Source organism: Rattus norvegicus, chromosome 6 (genome assembly GCF_036323735.1).
Source record: "Rattus norvegicus strain BN/NHsdMcwi chromosome 6, GRCr8, whole genome shotgun sequence".
In the NCBI taxonomy this organism is placed as follows: Eukaryota; Metazoa; Chordata; class Mammalia; order Rodentia; family Muridae; genus Rattus; species Rattus norvegicus.
The window spans coordinates 54,305,907-54,324,447 of NC_086024.1; the positions used below are offsets into that span (position 1 = coordinate 54,305,907).

At 43.9% G+C, this 18,541-nt stretch overlaps 1 protein-coding gene across 3 annotated transcripts in view; it reads right to left on the reverse strand.

The window, feature by feature from the left end:
- The window catches only part of Prkar2b (protein kinase cAMP-dependent type II regulatory subunit beta), a 90,497-nt gene that overhangs the window by 14,764 nt on the left and 57,192 nt on the right, over positions 1 to 18,541 (reverse strand). For all 3 annotated transcript variants that reach the window (NM_001030020.1, XM_017594037.3, XM_063261553.1), the window contains exons 3-5: positions 16,277 to 16,329; positions 10,205 to 10,288; positions 1,921 to 2,027 (exon numbers count right to left, since the gene is read on the reverse strand). In NM_001030020.1, coding sequence (NP_001025191.1) covers positions 1,921 to 2,027; positions 10,205 to 10,288; positions 16,277 to 16,329 — 244 coding nt within the window. The remainder of the gene's footprint in view (positions 1 to 1,920; positions 2,028 to 10,204; positions 10,289 to 16,276; positions 16,330 to 18,541) is intronic.

Consider the following 18,541-nt stretch of genomic DNA (forward strand, 5'->3'; position numbering starts at 1 on the left):
AGGGGCAGCTTTTAAGGATTAGAAAAGGACTATGACTAGTAAAGAAACAAAGAGAAACAAAATAAGGGAGAAAATTGTTGCCTTTAAATAAAATTCGTGGATAGAATGGCATTCCTAAGGATACACCCTAGAATGTGTTCCATGGATAATTACTTTTAAACTCTGGCCTCTATACTCTCTATTTTGCCACTGACACCGCTTTCTAGATTTACTATTCTGAATAGGTGAGGGTGAAACATGCCGCCAGCCCAGCGGAGGGCATCAGTGGGAAGTGTGTGAAACAGGCGGCCTGCTCTTCATACAGATTCCCTCCCTGACGTTATGAGGCCTCAGGCGGTGTGTGACAAAGCAATGAGCGTGAACCGAAGCTGGTGACGGGAGATCTGGCTGTGGGCCAGATGCCCTGACTGTGGTGACCTCAATCAGCCGCTCTGTGAGCTGGAGTGTTTCATATGCCAATGGGTGATTAGGATAGAACTGAAAGAGAATGTAGTAAGACAACCCCCTGGACTGCATCTGGGCTCTCACCTACGACTCAACTGAATTAAAAAAATGAGTGGATTTCTAAGCAGTTTTGTTAGTGAAGGCTGCAACATCAAAACAATGACTGTGAAAAAAGAACAAAACAACGGTGACTCTGCTTTCCATGAAGGGATACGTGTGGCTAGGCTTTCCCTCCCACTGGCTAGCACTGCAGTGGGCAGTCACTAAAGGATACCAGGATAGGAGGACGGAGAAATGAGCAAATGCCCCAACTGAAAGGCATGAGGTGTCATTCTGCCCATGAAACTGCTGGGCTATGGGGCAGCACTTGGAGGCAGAGGCAGGTGGATCTCTGTGAGTGTGAAGCCAGCCTTCTCTACAGATTGAGTTCCAGGACAGCCAGAGAAATCCAATTTCTTGAAAAACAAAAACAAACAAACAAATGAAAACGGAAAGAAGAAGCAAAGCACACGCACAGTTCATACGTGAAAGAAAATAGAGCCAAGGTTAGGAAAGGAAGCCCAGAGAGTTCTAATTACCAGCTGACCACAATGCTACCCCGAGGGTAGTAGGTCAGGTGGGGAGGTGATCTGTGTTCTTCACAGAACTGAGCAGCTAGGGACAGACACCGATTGCCACGGACACTCTGCCTGGCTCTACAAGGGTGAAGAGCACCCTGCCCCTGTGTGGTGGTCTCAGGATGGCAGAGGCTCATCTCCCACCACATTCTTCTCTGGTTAAGTAACACAGTCTAAGGTCTCAGTCACTAGGTGTCGATACTGGTAAGTGCATATCCTTCTGTTTAGTAAAATATTTTCTGAGTTGAAGGTCAGCCTGTTTAAGCAGCAGGACAACCAGAGCTACACAGTAAAACTGTCTCAGAAACAAACAAAACACAATAAAAACCAGCCCAAAACATTTTCAAAGACAAATATAATGCCACACAACTTCTGTGAGGACACATGAACTGCTCACTCTACTGACTAAAGGATGCTAAAACAGCAGTGGGAATGGCTCCTCCCTTACCTATGCCTCCTGGAATACCTGAGTCTACCTGAGGTCTTTTATAGTTTAATAATAACTTATAAAAACATGGCAGTACCGAGTGGGCTATACCATCACTTAGACTGGTCTTACTCCAATTCTCACTGTAACTGGCATTTACTGTATGGCAATATTAACTTTCTACCTACAAAATATGTTAGCAAATCAAGGCACATTAATGACTGTGACTTACAGATTCGCTTCTCCTATAAACTGGCTCCTTGCATGACCTTGCACAGCTTTACTGTACATAGTCACAAGACATTTACATCATAAAGTAGTGAGGCTGAAGAGAAACAACTATCAAATTAACCTGCTGGTTGTCATAGCAACGGCTAGGACTTCACACAGTAGCCTTTTTGAACCTCCGTAGTAAAGCCAGATAAAACTTACCTGTCGATGACGTAAAAGTTGTCACCATCATCACCTTGATCGATTACGTGTTCCCCTTCTTTGACCAATTTTTCAAACATGGCATCTAATACTTGAGACATCTGTTCCTATTTTTTTAAACAGACAAAATAACTTCGTGTGTATCTGGAACACAGTTCCTCGAGTAATCATGTCATTTTTATACTTTTGTGAAAGATTTAAAAAAAAAAAAAACAGGAACACCATTACCATTGAGTTTTATCAGAAAAATACCCTTTAGTCTCCCTCAGCACGTACAAATGAGATTATTTATTCTCGTACTCAACATCTGAGTGAAAGTAATGATCATTGGCCTACTTTAGGGCATTTGAAAGTATCACCACTTTACACGGAAAAGAACTACCAAACCACTATACATCTCGAGAAAAATTTTAAAAAACTAAACTAACTGGGGTGGTAAAAAAAACGGTTTCAAATTTCTGTAAGATAGCTGTTCTTAAAACCTCCTCCAAATCCCTGGTGAAATTATATCCTAACTTCAAGTTTACAGTTTGTGTCAGTGCCCACAACAGAACAGAACAAACTACGGACTGAGGCAGGAGTGGAGGGCAGCGAAACACAGAACGAAACCAACAACAAAATGACTGTAGTGAAATCTGCTGCCATCTTTTCTGTCATTACATTTCTCTTCAAAACCCAACCATCTATCTACATCTCTAGGAAAGATCTTTACGAATTATTAAAGCTGCATTTAACAGTGCTGGAGGGCCAATGAGCACAGCACGGAAACCATTCGGACTAAAATTCTGAGGTCCATCAGGGTGGGGCCCAAAGGCAAAGATGAGAGCAAGCTGAATGGTTTAAAGATGCGGGTGTGAGTACCACCTTCCCATAAATAAAGCCCCTCTCTCCCAGACCATGCTGAGCAGCCTGGACCTGACTTAATTCCCCAGACTAGATCAGAGAGAAATCAAACAAGCTGGAGAGAGCTACAATAGACAGACCAAACCCCGGTGCCCGGAAAGCAGGCCCTTCACTGCTGGGAAGAGGCCCTCGGCTCTAACAGTGAGCTCACAGGCTGCTCTGCCTCCTCGGGGCTTCAATCCACTTTCTGTTGGCAGCCTCAGAGCAACACAGTGCCATAGGTGTTCCAGGAACAGAGCAGAGCTTATAGTCAGTGCTGCTTACCCACCCAGAGACGGCTTGGGATGACGTTACACACAGATATCAAAAAGATCCTGACAATGAAAGACAAAAAGCTTAAAACATGACTGCTATTCTTTTCCTTTAAAATCAACGCCTTGGGCGTCTTGGGTCCACAGATGCACTAAGTTGACCAGAGGGTTCCACCCCCTCAGCCTCCTCCACTACCAACGTCCCCAGCACTGTGGTGGGCTTGTTAGAACCCATCCGTGCTCAGTGACTCAAGGACCCAGAGTCTGCATTTACCTTAAGGTTTGTTCTTGACCTTACACATTCTATAGCTATTACAAATGTCTAATGACACACAGCCACCTGACTGGATTGTTTCAAGTATATAAAATAAGAAAGAATAAAACCAAACCATGAACTCAACAAAGAAAAGAGGTCTAGAGGAAACAGAGAAAATGAAGAAGTGTGGAACGAAATTTCCAGAACCGGAAGACACAAGTTTTCAAGCTGAAAGGGAACATTAAGGAACCCAATTAAACTAACGAAATCGGGCTCTCAGGTGCCACCAAAGACCTGTGTGTAGAGATACAAAATACTTCTGAAGAGGGTACATCCGAAAATAATTTTGAAAAGAAGAGGCCCAACTTCTCCCAAAATAAAGAAACACAAATTAAGATTGAAATAAGATACCACTCCTCTCACTTAGCAACGTTCACTTGCGGAGGACAGCACACTGTACTGAAGTCACCATGAGGAGGAGACATTCTCCCTGGCTTCTGTGGAAAAGCACAAATGGAATAGACACCATGGCAACATCCAGTGAGATCTCAAATGTGCAGCCTCTACTCTGACCACTCCTTCTCTAACCACTGGGAGGTGACCAGCATTTGGTGGTGTCAGTGTTCTAGATTTTGGCCATTTTGATGGGTGTGCAATATCTCGCCGTTTTGATTTGGGTGTTCTTTTCCCTAGTGATACAGGTTACTGAGCATCAGCCCTCCCTATGAGATCTCAAAATATTTTCATTCCCCCAAAAGGAAAACCTGTGTCTATTAATGACAGTCATTTGCTACGTTCATGGTCCCCTAACTCCTTAGAAACCATGACTCTGTTTATTCTCTATGCAGAGAATATGTTATTTCTCAATATTTCCAGATAAGAGAATGATAAAATGTGTTTTCTAGGATCTAGCTTATTCCCCTTAGTATGTCCTCATGGTTCATCCCCACTGCAGCATAAGCAGTAATATGCATTTCCCAGCCTGAGAACACTGCATGGATGTGACACGCCATTTTATCTATTGACCTATCTCACCAGTCTTTGTCTAATTTTCCACCAGGGTGTTACTGTGAAGATTTTTAAATTATAAGGATGTTTGTTTAGCTGCTCCTTATCGGGTGTGTCTTTTTTTAATATTTATTTATTTATACTTTCATGTGCATTGCCGTTTTGCCTACATGTAAAGAGTGCAGAATCCCCTGGAACTGAACTTACAGACAGTTGTGAGTTGCCATGTGGCTGCTGGGAATTGAACCTAGGTCCTCTGGGAGAGCAGCCAGTGCTCTTAAGTGCTGAGCCATCTCTCCAGCCCCTGGGTGTATGTATCTTTTGCAAATATTATCTCTCTGCTTATGGCATGTTTCTTCATTCTGTTGAAAGTATCTTCTATAGTTCAGACACTTTGTTGTTTTTGTTGTTTCTTTTCAAAGCAGGGTCTCACCATGTAGCCACACATGTCCCATACCTCACCCCCCTCCTGCCTTAGCTTCCTAAGTACTGGGATTACAGGACCACAGCGCCACACTTGGCCTTGGAAAGGTTTAATTTTAATGAAGTCCAGCTTGTTACTTCTTCATATACTTAACTTTTGGTGCCCTGTCTAAATAGTCACCAACGTCTAGATCATCTAGGTATATATACTTTTTAGGCATTTTTAACATTTTACATTGAGGTCTCTGATCCATTTGGGGCTCATTTTCATGAGGGGTATAAAACCTGTCTCGACCCTTTGGAGTACAGCATCCACTTGTTCCAGAGCCACTTGTCGCCTTTTGCTCCTCTATCCTGTTGATTCACATGGACCCATTCTTAGTCTGTACTCAGTTCTGCTACTTAACACATGCACTTCTTGCCGGTGTTGGTATCATACCTTACAGTACATGTTGGAAGTCATTATCAACTCCCTGACTGGCTTTCAACAGCGTGTAGGCTTTTCTGGGACTTTGTCTCTCCAGATTTATCTATTTTAGAGGTAAATTTTAGATTCAGTTTACTGGGCCGGCAAGATGTCTTAATGGAACATAAGTCTGATGACCTGAATTCAACCTGCAGATCCCACATCCTGATAACGGACATTCGGATGGTGTCTGCGTCCTTCCACCTCCTGTGGACAATGCTGATATGAATACTCGTCTATGAGGACTTGCCTCAACCAGTGTTGGATCTCAATCCTTCTGAATGTCTCTAAGAGGCATTTCTGAACTGTACGGGACCTCTACTTAACTCTGAACAGCTGAAACACTTACTTCCCACTAGCCACGTGTGAGAGTTACAATGTCCCATGTCCTCAACATCTGTTGTGGTTATTGTGGGGTTTTCTATTTGTTTTTTTTACTTAATTATAGGCCCGCAGATACTTATCATTCAAACCACACCACAAGGTAAATGTATGTGTAGTGATTAAAATTTCTTAATTATTAAAAAAAAAAAACCTCTACAGAGAACAAAATTTTAAATCTTCCCATGGACTAAGAGAAGCACCAGGAAATGACAGTGATTGGTTGTAAGGGTTTTCTTTCCTTCCTGGTTGTGGATGAGCTCTGGCCCCTCTTCATGGGCAGCAGCCAGGGCTGAGGATGATCCAGGAAGGAATAGAGCAGAGATTTCCTGGCATGGTGCTAATTAGCCCCACGGGGAGCTTTTACCCAAATGAGTTCATCAACTTCAGACAACATATGGTCACCCATCAAAATTCTGAAGGTTAATTAAATGGCTTACTAATACTGTATTTTACTTGTTACTTATGATGGGGGGGCGGGTAGTGGGAAAATATCAGCTTTATTGATTAGTTCTGACTCTAAATGTCAGATGGAGAAAAATGAAATAAATTGCGACAGTAAAATTTTTGGTTATGTTAGAATCAGCCCCATTTTGCGCAGACATATGAAACGTGGCTTTTAATTATAAAGCTAAAGCACCCATACCAGTATATTAAAAATTCCTAATAAAATAGAGAATTTTGCTTTTTAAAATCTTTCCTATGTGACAGGTGTCTGCTCTAGTCAATCAATTTCCCAGTAATTACCCACAGAGTGCGGAGAACTTAGGAAATCGTCACTACACGGAGGCTTACGGTGCTGCTGACAGCCACTGTTGGAAACCCACATCAAGTTCTCTCACAGAATGCAGATTTGAGAGGGAGCTCGGAAAAGGCTCTGAGTCACCAAGGCAGCAACAATTCACTGCACCGATGGAAAAGCCTACAGATAGCATAGGGAAACTGTGCCAGTTAGCCTCGAATTAGAAATATTTCAGGAGGAAAATGGCCCACTGAGTTGAGCATTAAAATATTCATGAAAAGCGTATCTTCAAAGACGCTAACAATTAGGAAATCTGTGTTTCAATATATGAATACACACTACTCCAAGGGGGAAGTGTGCTGAGGTTGAGAAGTGTGAAATTTTCAAACTAATCAATGACTCCAGGAAGTAAATTCAGATGAAGACAGTAGCTGCAATGCCAACACTACTCTTTGCTAATTGGAAACTATTCTCTCCCCCTCCTCTGTGGAACTGTCCTTGCTCTGGAACAGTCTGGATGTCACAGTCACTGCAGCTGGACACTGGCAATCGTCCTAGATGTTCCTTCAGGCCCCAGGAAGGCAACTGTTGACTTCCAAGGTCTGGGAACTGCATATGGAGAAGCCATCCTCCCCTACCACCTTAGGTCAGGCCCATTTCTCCCCTAGATCATAGTATGGTTTCCTTCATGGGCGCTACTCTTTTGTTCTAGCTCACATCCCTCTCCTTTAACTTCCAACGGGAACAAATAAGACTGGTAAATCCCCTGCTCCAAATACTTCAACACCCACTACATTGGAAAAGAACGTAAGAGCCCAAGGATGGGAGGAATGCTATCCTCTGTACATAGTGTGGCTGTCTCGCACACAGGCTCACTTGCAGCAGCTGTGATGTGCCCTCACACACATGTACACACTTACACCCACACTTGTACATCTGCACACAGACACTGATACACATAGATAAAATGCAAAAAATTACCAATTTAAATTTAATAAAGGTTAGAGTAGACAGGGTCCCAGAAATGTTTATGTTGGGCATACTAAGACATTAGCAGTCATCACTAACCACCGGGCTCCTCCCTCACACGCACCTTATCCCCATAAAGCCAGCCATCACAGTCTGGCTTGTCTCTGTCTCCGTCCCCACTCAGAGACAGACATTCTGTGCTCCCTCACCCCCAGTGAATCTCTCGCATGAGGTATGTTGCCTGGTGTCATTTCTGTGGTTGTCCTTGCCCCCTGCTTCACTTCCAGGAAACCCTCACAACAAAACCCTTTCCCTGTTTAACTAGCAACTGTTTCATTCGGTCACTAGAAAAGCAGGTGAGACGACTGACTGCATTCATGGTCACACCGCGACCTCATCTTGTTACTGGAAGTATGTAGGCCAGAAACCTCAGCATCACCTGGATACCCGTGAGGCGTGCTCTTGGGCTCCACTCAGACCTACTCGATCAGGGTCTCCAAATCTACTAACAGCCCTTGATGATACACAGTTGTGTTAAAACTTGGGCGGCACCGAAATTCTCCCAAGTTCTAGGAAACAGTAGAAGATCCTTAATGATAAGCCCACCCCTAAATATAAATGGCTCAGTGGTGCAAAGAGCAAACATGGAGTTAGGGGACTGAGTGGACAGACTCAGTCTGAACGGATGACACAAACCAGAAGAGTGGAACTGCAGTCGAGCGGCTCTGTAACCTTTCTTCAGCTACACTTGTCTGTTCCTACTTTCAAGTGGGTCACGTCATTTAAGTTTCTAACAACTTTATGCATGTATCTGAGGAGTTTGGGCTGTTTCAACCCCATCACCCTCTCTTACTCCCTCCTCCCTCTGAATGTCTTCTCAACAAGACCTCTTCCTACTTTTTCTTTTCTTTATTAAGCGACCCACTGAATTAAATTCAGGTTCTTTGCATGCGCACGGGGTGGCTAAACATCTGGAAAAAAAAAATGGCACCTTTCTAGAAGCAATCAAAGGTCTCGGTAAGTTTTAATGAGACTTGATTTAGATAACCTGTCTGCTGTCTTCCTCGTGAGTGCGTGCGTGCGTGCGTGCATGTGTGCGTGTGTGTGTGTGTGTGTGTGTGTGTGTGTGTGTGTGTGTGTGTGTAGATGCCAAAGGTTAACCCCAGGAGTCTTCCTCTACCACACTCTACCTTATATTTTGAGAGAGGGTCTCTCACTGAATACAGAGGGAATCATCTGACTAGAGAGGCTTGTCAGCAAGCCTCTGAGATCTACCTGTCTCCCACACACTGCCCCCACCTCCGCAGTGCTGGGGTTACAGGCACATGCTGCCGCATCTGGTGTTTTCACGGGTACTAGGGATCTGATCTCGGGTCCTCACTCTTGCATAGTGGGCATTTTACTCACGGGGCCCCAGCCCTAACAGTCTTTAAATACCATCACTTTATCAAAATTACCTAATCTATCCAAAATATTACTACTAAGTATGCATACCTAGATAAAGAAGAAACAGGAATTGAGAATGTTCTGGTTTCAGGCCATCCTTTCTTTTTGAGACACTGATAAATACGGAAGGTCCTAGGAACATATGCTACTTAAAGAGAGAAATGAAGCAGAAAAAGATGTGTATTCTACCCTCAAGAAACGAATGAATGACGCAACATACAGATTTTTGTTTAGCCAATCAGAAATGTCAAAAATGATAATCTGAACTCAGGGATGAATATAATGTTTTACTGTTTGCTTCAAAGTCCAAATATAAATCATGTTCTTGGAGAACATGATAAAAGGTTACACAAAAAGCCAATGGAGACCTTATAAACATTTCAGGGTATAAACATGACCTTACATAAAACGATATGATGTAGTACCTTAATATTTCAAAAAACTTCCAGCGGGGCAAACCTCGTTTTAAAAACAGTAGGACTTTGATGTTCCCAGACATCAATCTGATAACTAGAAAATGTGGAATGTGGAAAAACTTAGGGCTGAAGTCAGCTACAAAAGTTGGTTCTTCACGTTTGGAGCGGAGCAGTTCTTCCCTGAATCACTAGAGAGCAAAAGCACTGTCTGTGATGACAAAGAACACTTAAGAGTGTGAGGGGGGGGCTGGGGATTTAGCTCAGTGGTAGAGCGCTTACCTAGGAAGCGCAAGGCCCTGGGTTCGGTCCCCAGCTCCGAAACACCCCCCCCCCAAAAAAAAAAAAAGAGTGTGAGGCGAAGTCTGAACACTCACGCCTATACCGAGTGGTGCGCTAGAAACACCCTCTGCGGAGTCTAGAGATGTCAAGAATTCTGTCAGAGAATCAAACATTCCCTCGCCTTAAGCCAAGTAAAACACTCCATGTAAAACATGAACAACGTAGAGCTTAATTACACTCAAATCTGATTCCTATTACTGGCTGTTGGGAGCAACAGGGAGGACCCTTCCAAGAGTCTCTACACAGAGAATTCAGGGGTCTAGCCTCTCCCTCCCTGTTCTATCCCAGGGCTAAGCAAGGGTCTAGCCTCTCCCTCCCTGTCCCATCCCAGGGCTAGGCAAGGGTCTAACCTCTCCCTCCCTGTCCCACCCCAGGGCTAGGCAAGGGTCTAGCCTCTCCCTCCCTGTCCCACCCCAGGGCTAGGCAAGGGTCTAGCCTCTCCCTCCCTGTCCCACCCCAGGGCTAGGCAAGGGTCTAGCCTCTCCCTCCCTGTCCCACTCCAGGGCTAGGCAAGGGTCTAGCCTCTCCCTCCCTGTCCCACCCCAGAGCTAGGTTTGAGATGCATGACTCTCCACAGACTCAGACTCAGCTCCCACAGTGATCACAGAGGGGGTCTAAGTTTAAAAAGCAGAAGACTCAGGTCCTTGCCCAGTTCTCAACCCCCTTCCCTAGGAGTTCTCTTACTGGATCCAGGTTCTTAAACAGCAGGATGTCTTTGCAGGCTTCTTGCAATCTGTTTCTTTGATCGTCAGTTTTGGGATGTATTATCTGAAAAGACAGCAAAAATCAAGAAAGCAAACACAGCAGTCAATACCAGGTGAAAATCCAACAAAACCAAAAAGGGTTAGCACTCTGGTCCACTCCAGGTGGCAGAACATTCACTCTGGGTGGCAAACAGGGATTAGTCCATGAGCACAGGAAATGGCGCACTCATCAACATTGTGCTGGGACAGCCTTCCCCCAGATCAGCAGGCACACTATGAGAAGATGCATCCTAGCCTATATGGCGTACACAAAGGGACAGAGTGTTACATAGTTACACTGGAAAGTCAGACACTGCCTTCATTCCCTTGTTACTCAACTTAAAACTCTTCCAAAGGCAGCTCTTTGCTTTAAAACTTGATAATGTCGGCAGAAGCAGATAAATTCTTAAATGTATACTTCATTCAAGATTAAAGAAAATTTTAGGAAAATTACAGGTAACTTCCCTGATAGCACATAAAGGATTTTTACTAAGGAACCCAGCAACCATGCACTGCCCCCAAGGGAAACGACTCCAAGAAATACTGATGCAATCATTATAGGATATCGTTATAGGATAAAGTCAGGAGAGGCCAGTGTTCTAAACTTTTATTGAACATTTACTCCAGGACAATGAAGCAGTCATGGGGTCCTCTGTGAGACTCAATGGACCAACAAGTTGGCTTCTTCTTTTCATGACATGGGAATGCTTGAGACCGAATCCAAAGCCTTGGCCACATTAGGCAAACACTCTCCCACTGAGCCTTATGCCTAACTTAAAAGGCTCTTTTTATTGTGAACACTGGTGGTTTGTAAATATAACATGAGGTAAAAGATGCTCTTAAAGGGGCTGGGGATTTAGCTCTGTGGTAGAGCGCTTACCTAGGAAGCGCAAGGCCCTGGGTTCGGTCCCCAGCTCCGAAAAAAAGAACAAAAAAAAAAAAAAAAAAGATGCTCTTAAAAGCAGGCATGGAGTGGATTCCTGGAAACCCAACACACTACTTCTCCTATTGCAATATTGATTCAAACAATAATTGTAGGATCTCATGAGCAAATGCCTCACCATTCCCATCAAAGCAGCTAGAATCAGACAGCAATGAGCCTGTGCCCACAGACACCAACACTCCCAGGCACATTTAACTTAGCAGAAGACATAGCTAAAAAAACCTAAAACTAATAGAAACAGACCCCTAAACCTAAAAAAGGTGACATTACAGTACAAGGAGAGGATTCTAATGGGCACCACGCCTGTGCCTGTGACTTATAGGTGACACAAAAGACTACTAGCTAGTGAATAAATCCTTACAGATTTTCAATTGAATGCTGTACCTTGGGATTCTGTGTGCCCCCACACTGAGCCTCATGCTGCTGCTCTGAAGACTGTGGGGGGCCTTAGCAGGTGAGGTCCGGCTCACAGATGCACATGGCTATGGGCAGGCCCTTCTTATCTGCTTGTCTTCCCAGACCAGCAACCCCTTCCTGGATGCTACCCTGTGACATTCTTGCCACTGAGGACTAAGACACTATTAAAGCCACCCCTCCCCCACCTGAAGCCCCCAGAAACTGGATCCCAAACAAACCTTACTCCCTTACATTGTGTCTGCCAGGCTATTTCTTTTTGTGATTTGATTAGTCACTCCATAAGGGGAAAGGAAACCTTTGATAACTTTCTGACCCACATTCGCCTGAACTGAGGCCCTAAGATGGCAGGAGGGCACAATGCTTCTAGCCTGTGCTACACAGAAACGCTCAACACTTAGATCCCCCTCACCAAAACTCACCATTTTCTACTTGAAAAACAAGAGATGAGTCTGAGTGCTACTTCTCCCTCTGAAGGGAACAGCAAGGGCGGGCCTGCAGAGCAGCCATCCGGGAGGGATGCAGGAGAGGGGCTGGGGATGCCAGCCCACTGTCTGTCTGCTCTCCGCCCTGCGCGCTGCTTCACCCCTGCTGTCAATCCAAGTCTTCCCCTTCCTCCCCACCCTTTCACTTCCCATGAGGTCTGAAGAAGGAGCCCCAACTTTTCCCTGACCCTTCTGCTCTAACCAATTAACCTGTCTAAACTGTGTTTCCCAGGCCCCCCCTGGGCTACGGTCTACTGTTGTTCCCCATCTTCCCACTCCTCCCAGCTCCCTCCTAAGGCCCTTCTCCTATTACACTTTGTGCTCAGGGAGCAGTCAGATGGCAGGTGCAACCCTGGATGCTTTTGGTGCAGAAGATGCTGGCCTGCTTGTACAGACACCATTTCTATGAGGCTTGACACGATTCTGCATTAAGAGGTTTGTGTCTCTGGAACACTTAAAATTTAGCAATCTACCCGAGGGTGAGCTTTTACCAGCCCACAGCTTCTTTTGATTTTTATTAAAATTCCTCATTTCAGGATACAAATACTGCTAAACAAGCACTTATGTGGCATTTGATGTGTGCCAGGCAGTATTTCATGGGCCCCATCAATATACATTCATTTCAACCTAGTAACAGACCCCAGGAAACAGGTGGCAACTTAGAGGGGAAAAAACAAACTCACTCAGTTGATCTCTTCCTCTCACAGTCTGTAGACTACAGACCGCTGGCTATCAGTAAACACTCAGACCCCAGAACAGTAAGCCACACCCACCAGCACATGTGTACTCAATGGTGTCTGAGCTAAGAGTGGCTCTGCCTTCTCTCTCTCTCTCTCTCTCTCTCTCTCTCTGTGTGTGTGTGTGTGTGTGTGTGTGTGTCTGTCTATCTGTCTGCCTGCCTGCCTGCCTGCCTGCCTGCCTTGTCTCTGTCTCTCACACACACTCTAACACATGGAAATTAGATGAAATTCAAGTTCAACAGACATGCTTTCATCTGCACACTGCCTGTGCTGATTTTGAGTCGCAGCAGTAGGGCTGACTAGCTTCCGACTCCCAAACATTAAATATTCATGTGGAGGAGCAGTGAATTTTCAGTCAAAAAAAAAAAAATTTCCCACTAAAGCATTTGCCAACTCCTGCTCTGAATCTCTACTGCCTTTCAAGGAAAATAATCAGAAAGACGACTGATATGTTTTCCTTAGCCATGCTCTCCACATACCCTGCGTTCTCTTCACTCCAACCTTCAGGAAGACATAAAGGAGACCTCTCAAACATCCAATGAGAGCACCCCATTCTCCAGCTGCAAACCTCAGTGGGCCCCACCCTGTGCTGAGGTGCATTTCCATTCCTCCAATTCTGACCTCATTTGAGCCCTGAGCCGGCCACACCTGCCTCCACCACACAGCTTCACTGGTGGCTGCCCAGTGAGCCCAGGCATGACTCTTGTCCTGCCTCTTGTCTTACCTCAAGGAGACCCCAGTCACTTCAGACTTTTAATCCCTATACAATGTCCGCCTGTGCTTTGAGCACTTCCTATTTTGTAATTACTCATTAATTTGCTTGTTTGCATCAGCCGGCAGCCTCTAATAAAAAAGGACAGGGGCTGCTTCACCCTGTCCTAAAGCCCCTGGCCAACTATGCAGAGGTGCGTCCGAGAGATCTTTGTAGGCTAGAACAAGGAAATATACTACTCTTCCTTCCAATGCCACGTGCTAGAACTATACAACCCTTAAATTCTCTTTTATTATTGGTATTCCAACTAAAACCCAAATTAGTTTTTGCTAAAATGAGTCTTAAGTATTTAGATTTTCTTTAAATTCATATGAAGATAAATATCCATTTTTAGTAGTTTATAGATTTCATGATTATTAAAAATTCCAGTTAATATGATGTTAATATAATAATAATTATAATGTATAATAATAATAATAATGTTACTCTACCAATATATAGTATATATTTTCCTCACAGACATTTTTCAATGCCCATCTAAATAGAGCTAACTCATTTTGACATCGGTAATAATCATACCTAGGAACTATGGTACTGTTTGTCTTACAGTTTTAAGGCCAAAGACAAGATATAATCTTTAGCATGGCATCTAGAAGAAAGCATTTTTAACCTAATCAAAATCCTAAAGCACTTTATTATAATCATTAATATGTAATTAATGCATTATGTAGAAATTTAAATTATTAGCCAGGGCAAGGCTTAAAGTGAGTCCCCAACCCATACAGACTCCAGTGTCTTAGGGCTTCTGTTGCTGCAATGAGACACTCTGATTGCAATGAGACTCCTTCCTTGGGGAGGAAAGGGTTGTTTTATCTTATAGCTTGCAGTCCACCATCCAGAGAATTAAGGAAAGGAACTCAACCATGTCAGGAGCCTGGATCCAGGGGCTGATGCAGAGGCCATGGAGGAGTACAGCTTACTGACTAGCTGCCCGTGGCTTGCTCAGGCTGCTTTTATAGAACCCAGGACCACCAGCCCAGGGTTGGCACTGCCTACAGTGATCTGGACCATCCCATATCCTCCATAGAAAATGCCTGCCCTGCTTATACAAGTGGTCTCTTGAGCCTTGACTTCCTAGCCCTGCCCCAACTGGTTAACATGGGGCTTATTAGAAGCTCCGGGAGAAACCAGGATCTTGAACTGAAAGACAGCAATAAGGACAGTGTTGGGTGAGTGCCCTTAACACCACTCAAAGTCTAAACCTTTGCTGCTGAAGAACCCTAGAGAGGTGGTTCTCAACCTTCCCAATGCTGCAACCCTTCTAACATAGTTCCTCACGTTGTGGTGACCCCAAATATAAAGTCATTTTCATTGCTACTTCATAACTGTAATTTTGTTACAGTTGCGAATTATAATGTAAATATCTGATATGCAACTCCCAAAGGGGTCATGACCTATAGGTTGGGAACGTCTGCCCTAAAGGTAGGTGGCTCTGTCTACGGTGTAGCCTCTGAACTCTTTCTGAAATTGGCAATATGTCCAAAACATGAATCCAATAAGCTCACACTGGTATTTCCTATGTTTAAGTCCATTTGACTGGCTGCTAAGTGAATATTAACTACAATGGGAACGAACTAGCTAAACCATGTTACTTAACTAACTCTCAATGATAGCCAGAACTCTCAAGGTCTCAGCTTTTTGAAGCAGTGAGATACTAAATGTTGCTTTCTAACTATGTCCCTTAGTCTTAAGATTTTTAAAACTAGTTTAAACTACCTCAAATTACCTTGATTACTCAATTTTACCATATATAGTTAACACAAGCGCGAGGAATGTGTGTGGCCCTCAACTATCATCCATTACTGTTTCTGGTAGAGACACGGATGAGGTACGTTGGTAGGGGAGGTAGTTTTTAGATCACACAGCGTAGTGACAGCATGCTTCAGATTGGCAAGAAGAGTTGGATTGCTACCGGGAGTGTTCATCCGCTTCAGGGGCCTAACAGTCTTAAAGTGGGGACCCACTATCTTCGTTTCTCAGAGCTATATGTACAAGCTTTTAAAAACACCTCCTAAGGCTGAAGGTGCAAAGAAGACCTTTCCAAAGTATGTATAAGGAAAAGAAGGAAGGGAAGGACGGGAAAGGCAGGAGTCGGGGAGGCCGGGTATGACTGGTCTTCATGTTCGAGCATGATGACCTTCAACTTAGTTTACTTTTTACTGGATTACCAATGGGAGAAGTAAGTTAAGGACACCACTTAAGAGCTCCATCAAACTGCACGAGGCAAAGCCTTGCAGAGCCATCAAGGCCTCCAAGAACGAGTCTGCACTAAGTGTGCCGAGCGAGCGCTGTGTTGGCAGCTTCCTTGTGATGCTATGAGGCCTGTGTCTTTCAGAGGAGCCTTCCGTTACTGACCGATCTTCTCTAGGATCTTCCTATATAGGGAACACTTATCACAAACAACCATGGCTACAAGAGAATTAGCTCAAAACATTTCCTCCTCAGGGTGCCCGTGCTGGAAGGACCGAAGCCATACCTTCAGTGAGCACTTCTGCCTCGTCTCGCTTCGTCCAAGAGCGACTCTGATTAAAACACGGTAAGGAGAAGATACTTTGCTTGTCTGTGCCAAAAGCCTGTGTCTGTTAAGACTTCAATTATTACTGCCTTACGTAATGTGAGAGCGCCCGCTTAACGTCACCTAGTTCAGTAAACTACATACCCTGGACTCTGCATCATCTTCTTCTTCATCAGGATTATAAGCTTCTGCACATACTGCAAATATAAAAGGGGACATTTTAAACATCTGTTCATCAAACACATGCAATAAATATCTTTAAAAAATTAATCATCAGTGTGCTTCGGACACAGGACCCAGAGGCCCCTGAGCTGGTACTGACCTGAAAGCCTCCTCCCTGAGGGTTAGCTTCCATGGTACCAGAGGGCCCATGCAGGCTTCCGAAGGAGGGAAGCGACCAACAGTTCTACCAAAATATGATACCTATGAGCCACAAGGACCGCCAGCATGGTGCGGCAAACCTGAGGGTGCAGTAGGCACAACTCGGCAGTAACCAACAGCTTTCTAGTTGGGCTTAAGACCTGACAACAAGAGGGAAATGGTACCTGGTACTGGAAAACTAGCCAATGGGCTGAAGACTCAATATGGAAGGAGAATCTATAACCACCATTTTACTAAGCCAGTGTAATCCCTCACTACATCTAAATATGGGTCCTTATACCTACAGATAAGTGTAGTCCTCACTCCTCGTCAAGTAGACATCTTTGCCACAGAGAGCATTACAGAAAACCACAACCAATCAAAATGCAGAGTTGTGGAGCCTCGTCACGCTAGATATGTCTACAAAGCACTCCCACACCAAAGGCCCGGGGAACATTGAGGAAGAAGGGGTGGGAAGACTGCAGAGGACCGGGGAGTTTGCTGTGAGACTGTGTTATGATGTCAGGTGGGTGTAGCAATGTCAGATGCTACACCCACAGTCTTTCCAACATGACTGCCTAAGCATGAACTGAACAAGGATGACACTCGCAGATGTACTGAGGTAGACGGGGGAAGATTGGGGACCTCGACTCCACAAATAACTACAGGCAACTAAGGAGTGCTGAGAATGGGGGAAATCGTCTTCCTCAGGGAAGAGCACACCAACTGTTTACCCACCACCAAGTGGTGAGCCTGGAAAACAAATACTCACTAGGAACACTAATCAGTAACAGACTGAGCAGGGTGTGTGTGTGTGTGTGTGTGTGTGTGTGTGTGTGTGTGTGTGCGTGTGTGTGCATGTGTGTGTGTGGTGTGTGTGAGTGTGTTTGTGTGTGTGTGCGTGTGTGTGGTGTGTGTGAGTGTGTTTGTGTGTGTGCGTGTGTGTGTGCGTGCGTGTGTGTGTGTGCGTGTGTGTGTGCGTGCGTGCACGTGCGCGTGTGTGTGCGTGCGTGTGCGTGCGTGCGTGTGCGTGTGTGTGTGTGCGTGTGTGTGTGTGGGAATGTATATGTATGTGCATGTACTTATGTTAATAACAATGAAAAAGAAGGCTATGAATTTGGAAGAGAGCAAAGAAGAGAACATGGGACTATTTGGAGGGAGAAAATAGAAGGGGAAAATGGTATAACGATATGTAAAATCTCAACCAAAAAAAGAAATTTAAAATTAACGATCATAAAAACCATGATGGTTTTTAAAAGCCATTAATTACAAGGAAAGGAATCTACCCCCTAAAATTGATTATATATCATAATTTTTATGAAAATTTCATAATATAAATCCATACTTGAAGATATTGGCCATTGCTTTTTGCTTATTCCTACTCAATACTTAACCCTTTTAATCTTTATTTCCAAAGTAAAGAAGCATTTATAACCCTAAAATTACCTAGGAAAACATGAACAACAACAACAACAAAAAATCCAAGTTTGCCATGAAATGATCAATTTAATCATATAGCTATGAGAACCTCACAATCCACTTCCTCAGTACCAGATGTTGCAATACTGACAATATTTCCTCCTGGTCTTTGTTGGAGTTGAATTTAAACTACACATGCAGTCTGAAAACTGCTTCCTTTTCCCTTAGCGCTAAGAATGTTTGCGTCACCAGAAACAACCAAATATTGTTCTTAAGGACCACAAATTATGTTACCTTGCTATAATTAACTTCATTCCTAATACTGACCATTTAACTAGCTTTTTATTGTAATATTTTTGTAATAAACTTCTTCTCCATAAATATATGTAGACATTTTACATTATTTCAAATGTTATTTTGGGAGTCTAAAAGGCATGATAAATCTTAAGGCATATTTACTGTGTATTTTTCTACAAGACGCTGTACCCATCCATTGTTCTACAAAGAATATAAAAAGGCTCTCTGGCTACATGAAAGACTGGGTGCCAATTTAAAAGAAAGGACTTAAATGTTTAAAAACTATTAAATATGGACAACTTACAAATACTTTGGCTATATATCTCCTCTATG